The sequence below is a fragment of the Hibiscus syriacus genome, unplaced genomic scaffold (assembly GCF_006381635.1).
Source record: "Hibiscus syriacus cultivar Baekdansim isolate YM2019G1 unplaced genomic scaffold, ASM638163v2 tig00110478_pilon, whole genome shotgun sequence".
Lineage (NCBI taxonomy): Eukaryota > Viridiplantae > Streptophyta > Magnoliopsida > Malvales > Malvaceae > Hibiscus > Hibiscus syriacus.
Window position 1 is genome coordinate 1,128,956 of NW_024062755.1, and position 22,689 is coordinate 1,151,644.

Here is a 22,689-nt window from a genome sequence, read left to right on the forward strand (position 1 = left end):
TTTAAATATCGACCCATAATGTTGATGTCAAGCCTAGAATTATCATGGTTATTCGTAGACTGACAAAGTATATGAATATGACCACTTATTAGATATTTGATGTTGTAGTCTACTAATATATTGTCAAGTGTTTATGGTTGGGCAACAAATATGAGACCCCCTGAAGGTTTCTTCTTATAGAATAATTCCCTCGAAAGCTGTGATAAATGGAGAGGTTATTGTTGGCGGAGGAATATATCTATAAATATACTATTTGTGTTGCTTGTGAAAAAGTATCTTTGGAGGTATAACATAGGTGTTGCTCGTAGAGGAGAACCTCTACAGGTATAACAATGGCCTTCTAAAAGATATTTTGTTTTTGAAGGTCATAAGAATTTTTTAAGTCACGAGTTTAATTCTCGTAACCTTCAAAAATATATTAGTTTCTTTAATCAATAGAGTTAAACGAAATAATCAAAGTGGAACGATTTGGTAGTTTGACGATTGATATATAATATTTTAAAATTTAAAATGATGGACATAATTTGATAACATATTGTATAATTATCTCTGATTTATTCTAATAATCATCATATTTTCTATAATTACTAGAGAAGATAAGATTTGAATCTTAAACAAAAGATGTTAATACCACTCACTCATTAAAATAGTGAACTTTCAACAATTAAATTAATTATATCTTTACAAACATGTATTTATTATTCATTGTAAATGTATTGTGTACTCATATGGGTATATGTATACATAAATTGTTTTTAAAGATTATACTTAGACCAATAAAATAAAATTGTTACATGGAATACAAGTAGAGTATTAGTGCAAATTTATGATGGAATTATGGTAGTGGAAGCCACCCACCATTGTTCTCTCTTTTCTTAAAGTCAATATCCATAATGGTATTATAATTAAGAATCCGCGTATAATTTTAAATTAAGAGACGAATTTTTAAAATTTTAGGGGGAGACAAATTTATAAAATTTATGGGACATAAAAACATAATTCAATAAAAAAATACATAAAAATTTTAAATATATTATAACTTAAATTTTCAGGAGGGGCTCTCCTCTTACATGTCCCCGGTCAATTCCTGATTAAATCCAATTTTGAATTTAAATATTCTAAATTTTATCTTAAATATTTATTAGGATAAATTATATATTTAGTCATTCATCTATTATTGCGATTTTGTTTGTCACTAAACTATTTTTTTTATTAAAATCATATACAATTTTACTTTTTGATTCTGTTTTGATCACTCGCGTTAAAAATAAACAAAACTTTTTATTATAATTTTTATTTATTTAATAAAATTAATTATTCTTATTAATTTAAAAAACTACAGGCGTCAAAGGCAAGGGGATTGCTTGTGGGGAAAACTAAAGCATGGAAGATGCAAAAACAACATTTTCCGAAAGCAATGAGCTTTAATGGTTGACCAATGCGCATGTGATGTGAGGAGCCGGCCAGGGGCAGCTGGCCCGCCGACCGGCCGCGCCACCCTCCCCCACTCTCACCGATATCCTACAATTTTTATACAAGTATATATTTTGTATCACAATTATAATTTACCGTATATATAAAATAATTATTTATGTTATATAAAATAACTTATTATACTTCTCAATAAGAAGTCAAAGATATTGATATCTGGACAGCTGTTCGAGAACCTTTTCAACTGGGAGTTATTCTTTAGGATTAAGGACGAATGAATCGCTACAACTATTGAATCTTCTACTGGTACATGAATAATTATGTGTATTGATAGTTTTAATTTGATACTTAATTTTTTCTCTTAATTGGGCAAATGAATTTGAATTTTTTGTTCACTTTGGTACATAAACTTTATTATTTTATGTAAATAAAAATTTAAAATGTAATCAATTTAAATTAATAAGTCAAATTCAAATATCAATTTAAAAATAAATAAATTTTTATATCTAATTGGATAAAAATTGAAGTACCAAATTATATTTTAAGTTAAATTTAAGTACAAAGGCAGAGAAAAACGTTCAACAAAGATAAAATTATTTTTATTAAAAAAATTTAAAAAGAAATAAATAGAAAAGAGAACCAGTGATCAATAATCAACATCGAAATCAGTGTTATCGTCAACTAAATAAAAAAAAGATTAACCTAATCTATAAAAAATGACACAAACTCTGAAGAAGAAAAACCAATAGAGTTTTTCACTATCTTGTTGTTTTTAAAATTATTATCCAATGTAATTTTTAAATAATGATTTATATTATATAAATTTCAAAATATTTATATGGTTATGTCTTGTTAATGTTTATATCACGTACTTATATCGTGTTAAGTTTCCTTTTATTGATACATTAATAATTTTTATTATATATTTTATACATTCCTACATTTATATTGTTTCTTCAATTCAGAAATAAATGTGAAAAAAAGGTTAAAAATCAATTAGATAAAACATAGCAAATTTCATAAATTAAATGTTGCTTTATCCCAACGTAAAACTTTCTTTATTAGAAACTTCTTTCATTTCTTATTGTGATCTATCATGTATATGGAAATAATTTTAATATATTAATATTTTTATTTAAAATTCTTTATATTATGAAAATAATTAAAAGCTAAACTTAAGTAATTATAACAAATTATGTAAAATATAAAAATTAAGATATTATTGAAAATAACAATTTCATTTTTTTCTTATTTTTAAGGGATCACATCAAGCAGAGTTTTTTTTACTTAAAGATGTTCAAGATTATTTATTTTTTAATAATGTATTTCATAATTTGATTGGTTTGATTTAATAAATAAATCAGAATTAACATAAACTAATTAAACATAATAAATTAATATAATTATTTATAAATATTCCTTTATTTTATTTTTGTCTTTTTTCTTATATTAAGAGGTGACATAAGGTTTTTGTTTTCCTTCTCCTTTGTGCATGCTAGAATTGTGGTTCCTTTTTATTACTTGGTTTCAACGATATTCAATATTATTAAAGGGTGTTGATTGGGATAAGATTCTCAGGGGACACATAAAAAATAAATAGATGTTAAGGGTTTAAATATTGACATTATTAATGAAAAAATTAGTTTAAAATAATCGCTCCTAATCAACGGGATCGACTCAAATGGTAAGCAGCTTGGTATCGTTCAAACAGGTCTCCAGTTTGAGTCTTTGTCTATGCGGAAAATCTCCGGTCGGAGACTCACCCACCAAAGTCAGGTGTGCGACACGAGTCAATCTGGATTTAATCAAGACGAAACCCTAAGAAACGAGAGTACAACAAAAAGTAAAAAGAATGGTTCCTATAACCGTACTTGATACGATCTAATCTGAATTTAGAAGAATAGAGGCATTTTAGCTGAAATTTGAATGTGTTTGAAAACACTATTGGTGGTATGGGATGTAGAAAGTTATAATCATATTCATCTATAAATATATGATTTATTGGTTAAACAAGATTGAACATCAAGTTTTGAGAAACAATAAATCAAAAGTTAATGGTATTAACTTATTCCAGTAACTAAAAAATAAAGCATATAAATGGTTGGCATATAAATGATAAGGTTAGGCCATAATTTACATTAATTTGAATTTAAGAAACCAATTCATAAACTCATAAACTCATGAAAGTTCATGAAGTTGGTGGTTGTCTAGTGAGAACTGATATCAATTTGCTACAGCATATTTGTCTAAACAACCCCTGCCTTTATTATTATTATTTTTATTTAACTAATCCACTTTTGGTTTTAGATTTTAGCATAAGCAAGTTATGTAAAATCCATATAAATTGTTCTGTTAAATAATTGGTGATTAAAGATATTATATTTGATGCATTAATGGTATATAATTTAATATATTATTGATAAATTAAATATTGATATATTATTTAAAATAAATATATTGTTTTTATTTTACTTTTAATGAAGTGCAGCTATATCAAAAATATTTTTTTTTTGTAAAAATTCATAATGTTTTAAGTATAAAAGAATATCATAAAACATGGATATAAAAAATAATATTGATTATAAAATTGAAGAATATAGCTATGCACATAATTACACTAATTATCATTAATCAATTCAACATAACCTACAAATTGATACATTTATATAATTATACGCAATTACATCCAGATTCAATTACTACACAACTTTTCAAAACGTTCGTATTGTTATAGATAACTAAATATTTTACTTACAAATTTATATTTGTTTTTTTATAAAAAAAACTACAAATTTATATAAAAATATATATAAATGGAAGAATTAGATATGATTGAGTTTAATCTTATTTATAGAAATATCATAAATGATGATTGTTGTATTAACTATTTATGAGTAAAATTTTATTTTATTTTTTTATTTATTGAAAAAAAAAACAAAAGAAGGTAAAGAAAGGGACAAAAGTAAAAGAAAAGAAATAGCATTGTTTGTTTTTAACCGTTGGCAACGGCAATACAACTTTTTTTTGGTCCTTCTATTACAGGAACTTGATTAAATTAGTCCTTAATAATTTTTTTTGAAGAAATTAGTCCTTAATTGTTAAATGAATCAATTGAGTTTTTCTACCATGGGGATTGGTTTAAATTATTTTCTCTACTATTAAATAAATAAATTCGATCTTTATAGATTTAAAATTTACTATTTACAATATAATTTTGAAATTAAAAAATGTTTTTTCTTAATCAAGTCAATACATATCGAGATGATTTTAATTATGTTATTTTAAGGGTTGGAAAATTTTCCATCCTTGAAAAATGTTTACTTTATTTAAATAACAGTATGAGTTGACTAATGAGTATAGGAATTAAAGTGGAAATATGAGTCATTGAAATTAATTATTTGATGTCATTGATAGTTTTTCGGTTAATTTATGAGAATAATATTTAAAATAATATTTTTATTAAAATGATATTAAAATAATGTTATTTATTAAAAATGATATTTTTCATAAAGATATATTGTATGAAAAACAATTTTTAGAAGGTACATGTCTCTACCGACGTAGCAGATTTATCAAGGCGATTTTCTCATATTAATATCACATATACATATTATAAAATAATCTTTTTTATCTAATATTATTCGTCTATAACATCAAAATTTAAATTTCTAATCGACTTTCAACCTATCAAACAATGAACTTCAATTAACAAAAGAAAAAGGAACATATGGAATAATGAACGTAAAATCATGTAGAACTTGAGTGGAGTGGTGGGGGATTCTGTTGGTGGCTAACCCTGCATATGCTTAATTTTTTTGTTCCATTGTCACCAAAGACTTCATGAAAAACAAAACTATAAATGTGCTTCGATATAATGTGACTAGCCTGTAAATGAACTGAACGTTCAGCGAATCGTTCATGAACCGTGCGGCGGAAAGTTTGTTTATGTGCGTTTATTTATTAAATGAACGAACATGAACAAGATTTTGCTTTCGTTTAATTAAATGAACGAACATGAACAAAGAGCTCGTTCGTTAATTTATATTCGTGAACGTTCGATTATATGTTCGTTTATGTTCGTTCATTTATGTTCGAACAGAGGGCAAGTTGAATATGTTACGAAGATTATTGAAGTTGTTTGGATTTCAAGAAGACTGTTTTGTTGAACAAATTAACTTTAAGACTTTATTATGTTCATATAGCTTATTTATGATTAATGTATGTTTTTGTCGTATTCGAACAAATTAATGAATTTTAAGTTGTTATTCTTGTTGTTTACTTTTTTTACATTCGTTTGTTGTGTTCGAATAAGTTTTTTTTTGAGTTTGTGTTGTTCGTTTATTGTGTTCGCTTACGTTCGTTCGTTCGTGTTCGTTTATGTTCGTTCGCTCGTGTTCGTTTATTTATTAAATGAACGAACATGAACAAGCTATATTCCTTAATGAACGAACATGAACAAACTATATTCCTTAATGAACGAACATGAACAAGCTATATTCCTTAATGAACGAACATGAACAAAAAAAAATTTGTTCGTTTATGTTCGTGTTCGTTTATGTTCGTTTATTTATTAAATGAACAAACATGAACATACCTCCGTTCATGTGTTCGGTTCGTTTACAAGCCTAAATGTGACACATATTTATAATTAATTAATTTTTTAATAATTGCATTTCAAATTTAGATAATCTACAATAAATAATTCTAAATAGCATTTGAAGGTAGCTATTAATATTTATAGTTTTTACTAATTTAGTTTTTATTATTTTTAGTTACATTTAATCCTTAATTTATATAAAAAAAAGTTAATACATTTTATAAATAATAATACTGATTAAAATATTATTTTTTTAAACAATGTTAACATGGTAGCGTTGTAACACCCCCAACTCGTATCCGACCCGGATACGAGTCCGAAGTGTCACATTGACTTTTTAAACATGTATTCGTATAAAATAGTGGGTAATTTAAAAACTTTGATAACATTTAATTTATTTCAAAGCGTTTACAACAGATATCAGAGTTCATACCATTTATATCTTTAGACTACATGCCAACTACACTCTGTAAACAGTACATACATTTTCTGATCTGACATTTGGTAAGGAAAACTGACCTGTCTTGCTCCGCATTACTCTTTACTCTTCTCGAAACCTACGCGTGAAACAATCACACGCTAAGTCGAAGACTTAGTGAGGCATAACAACTTACAATGCACTTCATAACATATATCAATACATGCATGTTCTGTTCTATCATGTTATACCAATTCCATGCATTCTTCGTATCATATAAAATCATATCAGATTAATTACAGTAAATACATACAGACACATAATTCATCATTAACAGTTTATCATGTAATCACATACTTTTATTGTTAACCTTTTCAATCAAACACTATACACACACAACATCATATGGTTCACGTAACACATTTCAAACCACTTATAACCCCATCGTATACATATCACATTCAGTATGCTTGTTTAATCACTTTATTAGCCCATGTACACTAGTGAGAACTTAAGGTATGTGAGTACATTGAGGTTGTGCACACATATGCTGTCACCACAGCTCGATCAATGTCCCGAATGACCAGTCCATAGATTCCGAAGAACCTAGGTAATCAGTCCATATGTCCCGAAGGACATAGGTAAACAGTCCGTATGTTCCGAAGAACATAGGTAATCAGTCCATATGTCCCGAAGAACATAGGTAAACAGTCCATATGTCCAGAAGAACATAGGTAAACCCTCGACCCTTGGCATGCCAACTATACCCCTAGCTCTCATATCACATAACATGGGCATTATCATTTATAACAGTTCACATTAATTATTCATATTCTTTCTCTTATAACCACTTATCCTTTCTTTTCAGTCACGTATCACATGTACGTGTAATCATTGATCTCATAACATATACTTGTTTTCACATATATATTTCATATCATTTCACATATACACTTTCATATCACATGCCATATAAGCTCATAGCTTCTTTCACATTCTCATAGGATCACATAGTTCATATCTTATACTTTGTTTTCTCATGTTCACATATATCATGTCATATGGCTCATATCTTTCTCATGCAGTCACATAGTTCAGTTTCACATATGTTCATATATATACATTACATAGCACATACTTCTCATAACATTACATTCAAAGCATGTTAACACATATAATCATGCATACATACAATTCATGTCATTCATATACGTATAATCATATATTCATGCATTCTAACAGAGGAAATAGACTTGTCGCAAGTCTTGTTTCCATTTAGCACCATAAACTAATTAATATGCACTCACCTGGCCTCACTAGTCAATTCAAATCTCTTATCTTTCCCCTTGATCAATCTTACTTGCCAAACGTTCCGGAATTCTTTATGCGTAGAATCTACATAAATGTACATTTCGAGGTAATCATTAGATACCTACACCTTGTAATTGGATACTAGCAACTTAAACGAACTTATTAAACCAATATTCGCATTTTCCTTTAGGGGGAATCGGTTCCCTACCATGGGGGTATCGATTCCCTCAAGACATTCTGGAATTCTGTCGTTTGAAGGGGTATCGGTTCCCCTTGAATGGGTACCGATTCCCCTTGCCCAGAAATCATATTTTCAACCCGAAAATTACTTCATTTCCACTCAAACCCTTCATATATCATCCCCTTTTCATTCTTAACTCTAGTATACATACTTAAACCAATCTATATTCATTTATTTCATCTTAAACCTCAAAATCCTATCTTCCATATGAGATTCAAAAATCATACCAAATTTTCAATGTGTTCTAATTCCAATTCTAACACTCCAAATCTCTTAATTTAACCATTGACAAGTCAAATTTAACTTCAAATTCTACTTATCAATTCTTTTCCAAAGTTTCATATAAAAACTCCAAATCTTTAATCTCTCTTAACCCCTCCATCCTTTGTTTTTAAGATGATTTAAGCTTTCCTTAAGCTTAGTTATCATCTAATAATCAAAACCCAACCTTAAAATCAACAATTCATTTACAAACAAAGAAACTTACCTTTGGCTTGCTCTCCCACGTATGAAGAAGAAGAAAAGAGAAGAGCACTCTGGAGAGTTCTCTCCCTTTTCACGTGTATATCATTCCTTGAATGATCAAATGACCATTTAACCCTTAATTTCTTTTAATAATTACTAAATAACCTTCAATATATATTCAAATAATCATTGAATTATTTCATTCTTCTACTTTAGTCATCAAATTCTGAAACTTTACAATTTGATCACTAACCCGGTATTGAGGATGTTACAAGCGTGCATAATGGTCGTGTATACTTTATGTCAAGAGTGGTAAAAAAAGTTTATATTCATTTTTAAAGATTTTAAATTCCAACTATTATATTTATAAATTGTATGATCGTTGTCAATAATTTAGAAAGGTTTTGAGCAAACATTTTCATCATTTTTAATTTTCTAATAAATTTATGAAAATCCTCACCCTTTTACATATGTATATAAGGTATTATTCCATTCGTACTCAAACATGTATGTACAAATATGATATTTTATTTATTCTTGAATTTATAAAATAAATTAAAAGGAAATAAATATACATATATTCGACGCTCGTACTCGAATCCAGATAATACATAAATAATGTCTATAGAACACCTCAATGCAGCAAATAAGGCTAGCAGATGGAATAAGTTCAAAAGAACCCATTAACAAGAAGAAGAAGGATAAGGATTGAAAAGGGAAAGAGTAATGTATTTGATGAGGAAACTATCTGCACCTTCCCCTCGGTACCATCATCATCATTGATTGGAGGTGTAAATCCACCTTCTGTTATGTTTGCCCTGCATTTCCATTGTGTTCTTAGCCATTAGGATGCAAGACATACACACATACATGCATGTATACATACATATATAAAGATGACTTAAAACATTGAATTTTTTTCGAGCAAACTAGATCCTTGACAAGTATAGTCAAATTGGACCCAGACTTGATAGGTTGCTGCAATAAGTTTACAGACCAATTTGAACGAGGTTGCCAAGTTTAGGGGACGTTTTGTGTTTCAAACCTAAGAACATACATCGGAAATTGATAATTAGGGGGAGAAATGATGAAACATACATGCATATATATATGCATGCATAAATACATACATACATACATACAAAAAAGATGGTTTAAAACACAAAATGACCCCTAAATTTCATAAACTTGAACAATTTTGTCTCCTAAACTTTTTTCGAACAAACAAGTTCCTTGACAAGTTTAGTGAAATTGACCCTGGATAAGTTGTAAGAAGTTTGGAGGGAAATTTTAACAAACTTGCTTAGGAGACATTTTGTGTTAAGCCTAAGAATATACCTTAGAAATTGAGAATTTTGGGGATAACATGATGAAACACACTTGCATGCATGCTTAGAAACATACATACATAAGAAAAATACCTTTGGGATTGAGAATTGGGGCAGAAAATAATGAGATAATCAAGGGCCTTGCAAGTGAAAGTGCTGGTAGCATCATCATAAGCATAGCTGTAAGCCCTTGGGCAAGCTTTTTTGAAAACTGAAGAATAGAAGGAAGGCCTGCATGTTGTTGGGTTAGCAAACTCCCCACTGCAGCAATATTGATCTTGTCTAAATGCTTCACATGCACTTTTGCACCCCACCACTCTCCCTCCCCCTTCTCCATCTCCTCCCACCACTTGCAATTCTTTAGGACAACCTGTCTTACACACGCATATTAGGGTTTGAATTCCAAAACATACTAGATGTCGGTGAGTGATTGAATAACCCGAGCAACATCTATGATTAGTTAGGGATTTTGACAAAACAGTACGAGAGTTAATGAAAACTTTTAAAAACTTTGATGTTCTAATTTTAATTCAAAGATGATTGAATGAACTCGAACCACACTCATGGTTCAAGTCAAGTTATTTTATATATTATCATACATGCACATATATTAGCTAGGGTGCAAATTCCACATATAGATGTTAGTTTTAAAGGAAATTGAACGAATTTTCTTTGAGTAATATCACACATAACATATATAAATATATATGTCTAAATTTTAACCGAATTACATGTCGTTTTTTAATAATGATTGAATGAACTCGAACAACACCCGAGTAAATATTTTACTCGGCTAACACATATATTATCCTTTTTTAAGATTATGAAAGAGAGTCTTAGTTCTTACCCATATTGAGATCATAAGCACACCCTGTGGCATTACATGCACCATAAACTCCACGAGGAGCAGCAACAACCGGCAAATTATATCCATCGACAATGCTAACATCATAGAAATCTTGTTGATTCCCAACACCAAACGTTATTTCGAACAACGAAGCCGGTGGAGTTGCACCCATGCCATCACATTCAAGCTTCCCCCCGCAATCCCCGGTTTGACAAGACCCGACACCAGAGGCATCAAATGAGCACCCTGTCCGTCCCCAAATCCGACCCGACCACCCCGCAGGAACTGGTATCCTGACACTTTGGCCTGCATCCAACTGGAACCCCGTCGATGCAAGCTGTGGAGTCCCCGAACCGGCCAGCGTTCCAGGCCATATCATGTAAGGGCAATTGTTTGTAACAGTGAAAGTGTAAGCATTTGAGGTATAACAAAATGTTAGGAAAACGAGGAAGATAACAGGAGAAATGGGGCAACAAGTTGACATATTAAGCAATAAACTCTGGGATTTGGGGTTCAAGAGAAATCAAAGCGTTCTTTGATATTCAAATTATGATTATATATATAATATAGGTGTGTTTGTATATATAGGTTTAGAATAGGGGAATATACAAGGAAGACTGAAGTCTAAAGGGATACGACTACGTTGCTTTTGTAGGGTTGTAATGAGCCGCAAGATTGCCTTTAGGGGTTTAGGATTTCCTTTTTGTGTAAAGGGTTTGGCAATGCATGGCCTCTTCAAGAAGCAATACTTTGCTTTGGGATTTGTGCAGGTAATACCATAACACTAAATTAATGTATAAACTAGTATTTAATATTCATATATCCTTCTCAACATGAATGCCCATGACCATTATAGATATTTGTTCGATCGAGTGATTAGAAATTTGATGTCGTATAATAAAACAACGCTAGAAGAGCTTGACATCTTACTTAGAGATTTAACTTATTCAATCCATTATTAGTAACTGCTAGACCGAACAATCAATTGGTTCCGATTCAACTAGTCGGACCGGCCAATTCGGTTCAACTTGTTATTCCATCCGTAGGAGATTGGCTAAGGCACATGCCTTGATGCAAGAATCTCGTAAGTGCTAATCAACTTTCAAATTCCAACATAATGAAATGTGGTCCAAAGTTCAATTTTTAACAATTATTGGAAATGGTGTAAAGGTTCAAACGCTAATCTCAAATTAAACTTCAAAATTAGCATGAAGTGCTAATGGTCCCTGTATATGTTTGTTCCTAGAAGATGTTCACCTTTCGGATATAAAAATGACACCAGCTCGGACTCTAAATCATACACGCAGAACATGTCGAGGACAACCACGATCTGGAGATGATGGAAAAACAATCATCATGGGAGAATTCTGCGTCTTCGATGTGGTGTCTCTCGTCTTACGTACATTTTCTCCATCTCATTGAGTGGTCGACTTGACCCATCCGGTAAACTTACAAACTTCCACCCTCCGCCACCTCCACGCTTTCCTTTTGCACCCATTTTCTCCACTGTGAAGTTCCAACCTTCAGTGGGGCGCCTCCGACTATACCTGTGTCGCTTTACTTGACCAGCAATCTATACAAAAGCAAGGCCAGATTGGCATTAATGAAGAATATGAAATAGAATTAACAGAAAGCTAGACAGTCTAATTCCGTATGTCAAGTGAAATAAACATAGATAGAGAAATGCGGACATCATTCTTTGCCCTACCGGCCTGTGTAATATGTATATCCCTATAAGTTCCTGAAAGCACGATTCTCCGGGTGGATCCATATAGCACCTCTGACCGAGGGAAGGAAAAAGGTTAACCTAGCCGTTGAAAAAACAGCTCTTGGTCTTGGGAATATAATAGGAAGACAATCTCTCAGGCGAAGATGTATGGGCTTAATCCGAAAGCCAAAATAGTTCAGATGGCATCATTTGAATGAAAGTAGGGAGGGTGGTGAACATTTGTTCCATTGTTAGTTAAGATAGCTACTCGAGCAGAAGAGAATCCTTGTGATAGAAAAGATTTCTTATGAATTTCATTGATTAATTCCACTGAGAGACAAACAGAGACAGAATGTGACCATAAAAAAGCTGCAAAATAGAAATGTTGCAACTTGGAAAATGGCAAATGACAATTTATATCGCAATTTTAATTTGTTTCATTTTATGAAGACGGAGAGGGAGTAAAGCAGCATTATACCTTCATTTTATTGAAGTTAAACCTCTGAACAAATTCTTCATAAAGCATATCATCCTCTTTCTTGGAGATCTCATAATGATATTCATCCGGATCCTTGGTGGTGCCATCCCAACCCTCGGGCATAACCTTGTACTCTGGTTTGTATCGAAGGGTTGCTACGTGGAATTCCCGGTCATGGGCATTTAAAAGTCTGCAGCAGGAAATACACTTGAATTCATATCCACGATATTACCACTTTTTAGTTTACATACAGCATCTATAAAGCCTATATTGTTCTGCCTGATTTTCTTGAAACACACCCGGAAATGTATATGGGAAATAACTCTCTACCACCCTCCAAATAAAAGAGAAACTGAGAAACAAGTTGAACATACCCGTGTGAGACATATATCCATTTCCAACACTAACATCAGAGTCTAACATACCTTAGAGCAAAACAGCAAGAAACAGTGGACACGATTACTTTCGATACCTATCAAGATTAGCTTAACAATGTAAAAGAACAAGCTATAACAAAAAGCGAAACCCGACAACCTAGAAGTCAAATCATATAGGATGCACCAGTGTTACACTTCTGTCATTCTAAACACCCACCATTATCATTGAGCAGACTACATATCTAGCAGTACAAGGTTATACAGTTCAATGCATCAAACAACAATTTTTATCACCTTAAACTCATCAAACAAATGTCCTCAAACACGAAACAAAAATATAATTTTTAAAACTGGGGAAAAAAAGAGAAAAGAACGGAGGAAATTACTCAGGGCAACTGTCAAGAAGCACCTCGACAGAGTCATCAAGAGGAAGGGCATTTCTCTTCTCCATTTCCTCCTCATCTTTCTTAAGCCAAAGAATAGCTTCCACTCTCTGTCGCATAATCCTATAATCCTTAGCCAATTTCTCAACAGTATAAACCTCGGGATTCTCCTTATGCAAGCGGTACATTTCATCCTTTTCAGAGTTCTTAAGATAAGCCCCTCTAGCACCAGGCTCAAGCACTTGCTTCAACAAAACGCTCGTTTCGAGGAATCGCTGATCCCATCCATCGACGAACCGCTTAAACGTCCTGTTTTCCTCATTCAACTGTTTCACAGCACCGTATACATTCTCAAGATCCGAAACTGTTGCGGATTGCTCGGAATCGCCACTACTCTCTTGGGGACTCATGGTTCCATCAAAATGGTCCTTGGTCAAGCGACTGGACCACGAGGAAGCAGTGCCCCAACCCAGATCATCGGAATCATCGGATTTTGAACAAAACGCGCGTGAAGCCAATCCTCGAAATGGTTCGATTTGAGGGGACATGGATTTCTTCGGGGAAGAAAGACGGGATATCAGGATACGAAGATTATGCATTTTTTCATCCAGTTTATATAACAAGCTTAGCTGCACCCAAAGATTCAATAAAGCAAAATTAGTACCTCAAAACCTCCATAGATGTGAAAATACGTGATGGTTGAATAGGGAGAAATGAGACGAAAGAAAGGCTTAAAACCCAGAAATATAAAATAAAAAGGAATTAAAATGAGAAAATAAGGTGATGAAGAAACCCTTCAAAACCCTAATTCTTTTGAAGTTGGCGGAGCAAACACCAGTGTGGTGTATATAGTCCGGGTTGGATTTGGGCAATTGGGCTGCCTTAAGCATTCTTAATATATGGATAGTTGAATTTTAGTTTTGATTATTTATACTATATGAATTTTTTTAAATTTTGATTTTTTAAATTTTAATATAAGTGTCGACTATCATAGAAAATTTTTACAATTTCATAATAAAAACTCAAACACTCTTAATCTCTAATACTTGAATTTAAAATTTTTTAAATAACAATTATCTCTTTAATTAGTAAAATAACTTAATTCGTTATATATATATATATATATATATATATATATATTAAGAGGTGATACAATCATTTTTTCCTATACAACGCACATGCTAAAAAAACTAATATAATTCAGGAATGGGTGAAATCAAGCTCTTTTTCAAATTTACTTTTCATATTTTGAACGAGCTTGAGTCTTAAACCATAAATCCTAAATTTGAAATAATGAACTTTAGTTTTTATTTTGTCGTAAATCTTGCTTGTAATTAATTTTATTAGTGTATTTCAACCTATTTCGATATATATAGGTGCATATTGACCCCGGTTGGTATAAGATTAACTTTAAGCTTATCCCGCAAATGTATTAACAGAGTACACAAAATATATGAAAATAAGGGATCACAATTGTCTTCGTTTGATCAAGAATACCTAACAGTGGCTACTGATCTACAAGGGATCACAATTGTGGGCAATGAAACCCATATTCATTCAGATATGATACTAATACTAATATCGAATCGGTTAAAGAAACTGCTTTAAAAACTCCGTAGCCACCAGCCTTCCTCGCGTACTTACCGACATTTTCAATTCAGTTATCTCTTTATCGATATCCTGCAATTTTGAAAACAACAAAAAAAGTTATAAACTTGAACACGATACACACTACCTACCAGAGAAACCGTAATAAGTACAGAGACATGACCCTCGAAATATAAGAGATTGACCATAGCAATGTCTGACACGTACTCCTATCCAACTCTCCCATCCAGTCCGAGTCAATGGAACGGCAATAGAATAATGAAACAGCTGACAATAATTTTGGTTCTTAAGTTCAGTTCGAGGAAGGCTGGAAATTATAGTTAAAAGTTTTTTGGATGGTAAAATAGTGTCCATAAATCAAAGATGAGTGCCAGAGTTCAACGGTGGCTCAGAGTAAAGGTTTAAGTTTGTATCTTAAGAAATATACGGGGGTTCTACACGTTTTAGTACGAATACGATATTACCAGAAGTGATTTTAGAACTAGGGAATGAGGGAGAAAGTAAAATGCAAAGTGAAGAGCAGAGGCAAACATACTTAAATATCCCTCGAAGCATTTCTTCTTAAATCTTTTGAAAGTGTTCATACTATATACACAAGTGCAGAAGATGATGCAGTTGCAAACTCTGGAGTATATATATCTTACCTCCATGAATTGCACGATAAAATCGATGAGCTTTTGTTTCTGCATATCTTCACAGTGGTAGTTTGTGATAAGGAAACTGATGTCATAACCCTGCTTAATGAAGCAATCGATTGAAAATTCACTAGCACTTTAAACTATGAAGAAACGGAATAAATTTTTGGTTTACATTTACAATAAGCCCTCTCATAATCCAAGAACATGCTTTACCAACTTAACAAAACAATTCATCACGATATTGTCTACTCTGCTATGTATTTCGAGCAAGTAGTAAATGTTGATTATAATTGAACTTAAAGTGTATCCGGAAAGTGTCAAAACAATAATAAAGAAAAGGAAATCAAGTTATACATAAGGCAGCCTCAGTTCATGAATGAAATCAAAATTCAAGAGCCATGTGTAGTCAAATTTCAGTGCTGAAACGGATATATAGTAAAATAATCAGTAAGTAGAGAGACACCTATGCTAAACAAGTTTAAGAGGTTAGTGTGTATTAAAAGGAAAGAATTAAAAGTCTTCACCCACAAGTGGCAAAATATAGTGATTGTCATGATTGCTTTTGCAAAAATGGTGTACACATAATCATTCCTCAAGGCAAGTTAGTTGTTTAATCACATCAAGTTGTCAAGCAACATAACTTAGAAGACAAATCAAGTGCCGACTATTATGTACCTGTACTGGTTTTCTTCTCAAAACTTGAAATGCTTCTGCCCTCATTGACAAAAACCTAAGAAACTTTTTAGCTAGGATATTTTCAAGTTCATCAGCCTGTTTTACCTATACAAGAAGAAGAAAGTACATATATTAGAACAAAATGGGAGGAAAACAATGCAAAACTTGTCCTGATATTAGTTAAGAATAAACTTCTTATCTTGAATCCAACAAAGTTTAATAGAAGAGAAGACATCATCCTATGAAGAGCGGTTTAGATTATGAAATAACAGATTCCCTTTTAACATTATAGATGATTAGGAGAAGAAAATAGGAGATATTTCCTCCTGAATAATTCATCTCTGGCTGGAAGAAAACTTCCCTTTGAAAAATCAAAAACTAGATTTCAAAAGTTGAACCAAGTTCAACTGAAACCTTCAACAAATGGACTGAAAACAAGCGCAATAGATTATTCCAGTTAATTTTTTTTGGGGGGGTGGAGGGGGAGAAAAAGGGGCCCAATGGTTTATCTTGAAAAAAATCTATCATTTTAAATATAAAATAGTCGTCAGCATCATGCATGTGATGCTGTTTATTTAATCCAAAAGCAGGAAAAACATTCAGACCCACTTCACAGCAATTATCACTACCGGGCAAAAGAAACATACAGGGAAAGATTATTTATTTTCACCTTGAGGCTTATCCTTAGTGAATTGATAGATGTTTCTATTAAGCATTTTTCAGCCTCATTTCGACATATCAAAACCTGCAGTTGCAAATGGGCATATTAAAAGAATCCAAAACCAGCAACCTAAAAGCAAGTTTGCAAGGGCTAACTCAACAAATAACTAATCATTTTCTAGCTCTACCAATTTAATCACATAAAATCAACTCTAATAGAAGCATGTATCTCGATGTTATTATTCATCGTTGCATTGCAGGACATTGATAGTTGAGAGATGGGAAAATGTCTAGTGTGGAGGCAGACTAGTAGCATACCCCTTGGTCTAGTGACAAACCCCTATGGCTTCATAATTTCAAGAAACGTTAAATCAGCCTTAATTTGTCCAATTTGTATTTTTCAATCCTCCAGTTCAAGCTCAAAAACAACATGTTGAAGGTATGTAAAGATATTAAGCGCTTAATATAAAAATACAAAAATTCCATAATGGGTGGATTCTTGTTTGCCTGAAAACTTAACAGTGAAAATGCAGAAAACACAAGGTCAGGCTCCATTCCATAGTTGCTTTGGCTACTTTCTTTATATAGTTTGTTTTTCCTTCTTGGCTTATATTGTTTCCTTTTGCTTCCTTTAATTGTTCAGTTGTTATAAAGCAAAAGCAAATGGTAGAAAAGAGGATAAACTGGACTAAAGATGAGCAAAGAAATAAAATGAAAATCAGTAAGGTATAGTTTTCAATTTGGTTGTTCCTCAGTGTGTGCGTGTGTAATAAGTTAAGCTATAAAGGAAATGATGAATGTCTCTTAAGTCAAGAAGACGGTTCTTACAGGATTTAGCAGAAGTTCTGGGCTTGTCCTGCAAAAAATGAAAAGGAAAAACATAAAAAGTTTGCCCAGAAGTGTAGAATACTGGGTGCAGAACATGGAAGTTTTCACAGTTAGATTAGAGAGGTAAGATGTCCACTTCGATCGTTGGTCAATATACAAAAATATTACAATCAAATAAAATTTATTACTGAATTTCTTTAGAGGTATTTTTCATTACACTGCCATCAAAATGAAGATAGTATCATACGAATTACTACTAAATATGCATGAAAAAACAGAAAAAAAGCTTCAAATGCTTAAAATATATAGTAAAATAAAGAAACAAAGAAGAGCAGTAACTATTAACTTGCTAAATAAAGGCCCATGTACCCCCTCACTGAAAATTTTGTTGCAGAAAAGAAGAAACTAGAATTTTCAGATTATGCTAACGGCTTGGGGAGGGGAGGGAGCATGGCAATCTAAATAAAGAAGATGGGATAAGAAAATTGAAAGAGCAAAGCATGGTAAAAGACTTGCATAAACGAATGGCTTCAGAGACTTGAAACAATGCCTGCATCTCAGAAACATAAAATCATTCTAAAATCACCAAAGAAATTATTTAGCTTTAATGAAGCAAAATTAACTGGAGCTCCTACACCATGGCATTAGTACTATTTAGGAAAAAGGGGGGAAACCTTTTGAATAGAAACTCTAAACAAGACTTTGTCAGTCTGAGAACTTGCCAATTAAATGTAAGAGCATAACTAAACAGCTAATCAGTTAAGACTGGTCTATGATCAGCATATCATAAGTAGCAACGTTTGTTATCATTTCTTATTAATCTTTCAACACCATGTTAGTACTTTGAGCACTTTCTATTCATATAAATTTATACACTCAAAAAAATCAAATTCTTAAATAATAAATTAAAGATGAAAGTGAAATCAATATACATACTTTAGTTCAACTTCTGGCTTGTTATGCCTCTCAACTTCTTGACAAGGAAAATTCTGCAACCGACATGTAAATAAGAGAGCAAGATTGAATGAGCAGACATATCACGTAACCAAAAACAAAAATCAAAAGATATGCTTTGCCAATCAACACGTTTAATTGAGATACATCTTTCATTTTGCATATGGTTGTTCAAAGGAACACCAGTCTGTATAGATTAAATACACCTTGTAACTAGAGTACAGAACCACCATAACGACGAAAGGATCTTCAAGCTTTAAATTTTGTGATGATGTAGAAAGTGCATATATGCACTGAAAATTGGAGGAAAAGCCCCCTCTATTCATTATCCACATTCCGAAGGAGTTCAAAGACCATTCCCATGAACAAAACATCATACATTTCTAACCATTCCCATCTTACTACTTAAAATCCTCAGCTCTTAATCTATGAGCATTATGTCAAACAAAAGGCTGGTGGCTAAACCTCCTTTTCCAAGCCATTCTAGCAACCACAAATAGTAAAATACAAAATCCATTCATAGAACTTCAGAACATAAACTTCAGGCATTACAGTTTCTCTATCGACACTCTCTAGCAATTACTATACAATAAACTTATAAACTCCATTTGCATACCTGGAGACACATAGCAGCTTCAAGAGTGTTCCTTACGCAAGTCAAATACAGCTTCAATGGGTTTGCCTAAATTTTTTAGTTAAAATCAATAAGAGGAATCACTAAAGAATGCATTAAGCTTTTGCGATGAAGTAAAGAATCTATTAAAGAACCACTAATTTTGTTTTAAGAAAAACCGAAACAAGCGAGAAATCAAGCAATTGGATCCAAAACTAATTTCAAAAAAATGGAAGGATAACAGAGGGGGAAAGAAGGAGAAACTGATTTTTTTTTCTTCAATAGGAAAAGGTAAGCGTAAAGCAAATGATCTAGAATCTATAACGTAAATATCAATATTTGTACTTTTTCTAGTAACTTTCTAGGCAACCAAACAGATTTAAGTAAAGGAAAAATTCGGAGTTCTTACCATTTTTCTTCTTTTGATTATCCCTGGATTTAAGCAACTGAGAGATAAAAAGAACGATTTAAGCAGTTGGCTTTGGCGTTATCGCTTCGCTAATTGTTTGTTTTGCTTATGAATGAAAGTAAAATTATTTGCCTAATGAAATCCTCTTCCTCTTTTGAATTGAGAGAACAATGATCGAAAAAAAAATCCGACCTACCGGATTCGAACCAGCGACCTAAGGATTGGCTGAAGTCTATAACCAACTACAGTCCTCCGCTCTACCAACTGAGCTAAGGTCGGTTTTATTAAGTTGGTTCAATGTATTTTATAAATATTAAAAATAATCATTTCCCTACTTTAAACTACCCTAAATCTTTTATCAATTTTAAATTATAACGAACTTAACAATAACATATTGTATTTTAATAATTAGTTTTATTAAAAAAGATGATATATCTAGAATTATAATAGAGGTCTATAATCATAATCCTAAACTAAACATATAATTAGGATATTTTACTATAACTATTGACACACAAAAATAGTCACTTAAGATCATATAAGGAAAATGTTAAAAACCTAATAAAAAAGTTCAAACAAAAAATAGATACAAATAGTTCTAATCGTATCGATAAACAAATCACAAAAGGGAATCAAACTACTATAATACCACAGACAAACCACAAATCATAGTTAAATGACGTGAAAAAACGATCTACAAACGTAAATCATGTATCCAAAACTAATTTGATGGTACAAAACAAAGAAGAATAACATGATAACAAATAAACAACATATATATTTATCACTCGAGATGATATCAAATCCAACCATAAAGAAAAGTTAAACGAAAACAACGACCAAACAATCGAAAACGAATACCGAACACGTACAGAAAAAAACCAAAGACAAGATAAAAAAAAAAGAATAATGACGTTCGACGACCATCTACCAATCACGATGCTTACCAAATAAAGATTAAAAAAAAGGTACGATGTTTTAGGGCTTTTAGACGCGAGGAGAAAACTAATAATAACTACAATTAACGTTTAAATTGCTTATAATCTCTTCAAATAAAAAAACAATTATATGAAGAAGAAAAATTAAGAAAAATGGGATAATTCATTTCAAACTTAGAAAATCAAGAGTGTACATTAGCTGCGAATAATGCCTAAATTAATTCAGAAAAAATCAAATAAAAAACATAACACAACTATTTTGAAGCGCCCAATTAGCCAACAAATGTGCTGCCATATTGGCTTCTCTACGAACAAAAAATGACTTTAAACCCTCCGTTTGCTACCAATATTTTGCGAGCCTCTTGAAGATGATAACCAAGGGTTGAAAGATCTCCATCGCTTCTATTCAGTTTGTTGACCGATAGAGGGGAGTCGGATGCAAGGCACACCATCTGCCAATCACGATCATAAGCAAACCGGATCTCAACGGTAGTCGCATGTTTTTCAGTTAACCCTGCCTCTCGACACAGCAATGAAGACTGTGTCAGTCCACCCAAAATTTGGTCTAGGTGAACGGCTCACTCACTCGATTAGGTATATGAACTTTTTGAACCATTAAGTTAAGTTCATATATTTAATTAAATAAAAAAAACTATCAATTTAAATCTTAAAATCAAGTTTAATCATCTAATTAAACAAAAAGTATTTAAGCACCCCCATTAAACTTAGAAATCAAATTCAAATCCTAAAAATATTAAACATTTAACCTATACATTGAATTATTGAAATTTTTTCTCATTTCATTTAATATTCCAATCCATAACATCCCATACGTGTCATACATAGTTAAATTATATGATTGATTAAAGATTTTTAAGAGTAAATTTAATATTACTCTTACATTTTGAAAAGTGTTATGAAAGTTATTTAATTTTCATTTCATATATAAAAATCATATTCTTTTAGAAGATAATATTTACTCTAAAGGTCAACGTGACCATTACAACCATGAACGAACAAAATAATAGAAGAATGATAACCGTACAAATAATATTTAGCTAATTAAAACTAACCAATAATTTGAAGGAAAAAGGAACGAAAGAATGTAGATTGGGGTATCTGTTTGGGGGGGGGGGGTTGAGAGGTGTGAGGTTAAGAATCACTCAAAATTTCATTAGCCAATTATCTGGCTAACTTGTCAGCACGATCATCGTAGCCAACGGCAAATGAGTAAACCCTAAATGCCATTTGAAAAGCTCTCCATAGCAAATTCTTATTCACTTTCTTTTGTACATCAGCCTTGCATGCTGCACCTTTTGTTTCTCTCCATTCTTGCAAGGAAAATATGTTATGGAACATAGTTCGAGAATCTAATACGAGTGAATACATTCGATATAAATACAATTTATGAATAAACTTTTCAAGAATAAAGTTATTTGTTTAATTTATACGATCAAATTCCTTAAAATACTTGTTTGAGTCGAGTGAAGTCGATATATGTTATATATGAGTATATTTGATTTTATGAAGAAAAAAAATTCATCTCCCACAGAATTGTCACCTATAAATATTGCCGTTTGGCTCAACCTGAAATTTTTGTGGTATGACTCATTTGGTGAAAAAATGAGGATCTACGGTGGATGCGAAGCGTGAAGCGATAGCCCATCATTGATCTAGTTGAGATATGAGGTCTGAATCCTCACATTATAATACAGTTAGAATTATTGTGTTTGTACCATGGTTATCAAAACCGGACCGGACTAGCCAATTCAACCGGTTGAA

General features: G+C 31.8%; 3 protein-coding genes and 1 non-coding gene across 4 annotated transcripts; all 4 read right to left on the reverse strand.

The window, feature by feature from the left end:
- Positions 1–9,125: 9,125 nt before the first annotated feature.
- On the reverse strand, positions 9,126–11,152 carry LOC120128374 (pathogenesis-related thaumatin-like protein 3.5). Its single transcript, XM_039146060.1, has 3 exons — positions 10,639–11,152; positions 9,885–10,161; positions 9,126–9,281 (listed from the first exon to the last, which is right to left on the reverse strand). The coding sequence occupies exons 1-3, from the start codon at positions 11,120–11,122 to the stop codon at positions 9,134–9,136; spliced, it is 909 nt and encodes a 302-aa protein (XP_039001991.1). The 5' UTR covers positions 11,123–11,152; the 3' UTR covers positions 9,126–9,133.
- Positions 9,347–20,072, reverse strand: LOC120128375 (actin-related protein 2/3 complex subunit 4). Its single transcript, XM_039146061.1, has 9 exons — positions 19,970–20,072; positions 19,564–19,629; positions 18,930–18,982; positions 17,994–18,021; positions 17,176–17,250; positions 16,506–16,610; positions 15,837–15,926; positions 15,056–15,264; positions 9,347–9,363 (listed from the first exon to the last, which is right to left on the reverse strand). Exons 1-8 carry the CDS (start codon positions 19,970–19,972, stop codon positions 15,175–15,177), a joined length of 510 nt encoding a protein of 169 aa, XP_039001992.1. The 5' UTR covers positions 19,973–20,072; the 3' UTR covers positions 9,347–9,363; positions 15,056–15,174.
- LOC120128373 (protein GAMETE CELL DEFECTIVE 1, mitochondrial-like) lies at positions 11,724–14,298 on the reverse strand. The gene is made up of 3 exons (XM_039146059.1): positions 13,588–14,298; positions 12,825–13,014; positions 11,724–12,211 (listed from the first exon to the last, which is right to left on the reverse strand). The coding sequence occupies exons 1-3, from the start codon at positions 14,181–14,183 to the stop codon at positions 11,993–11,995; spliced, it is 1,005 nt and encodes a 334-aa protein (XP_039001990.1). The 5' UTR covers positions 14,184–14,298; the 3' UTR covers positions 11,724–11,992.
- Positions 20,073–20,155: 83 nt separating the features above from the next.
- TRNAY-GUA lies at positions 20,156–20,248 on the reverse strand. The gene is made up of 2 exons: positions 20,212–20,248; positions 20,156–20,191 (listed from the first exon to the last, which is right to left on the reverse strand). It is a non-coding gene; the product is annotated as a tRNA-Tyr (tRNA).
- Positions 20,249–22,689: the final 2,441 nt, after the last annotated feature.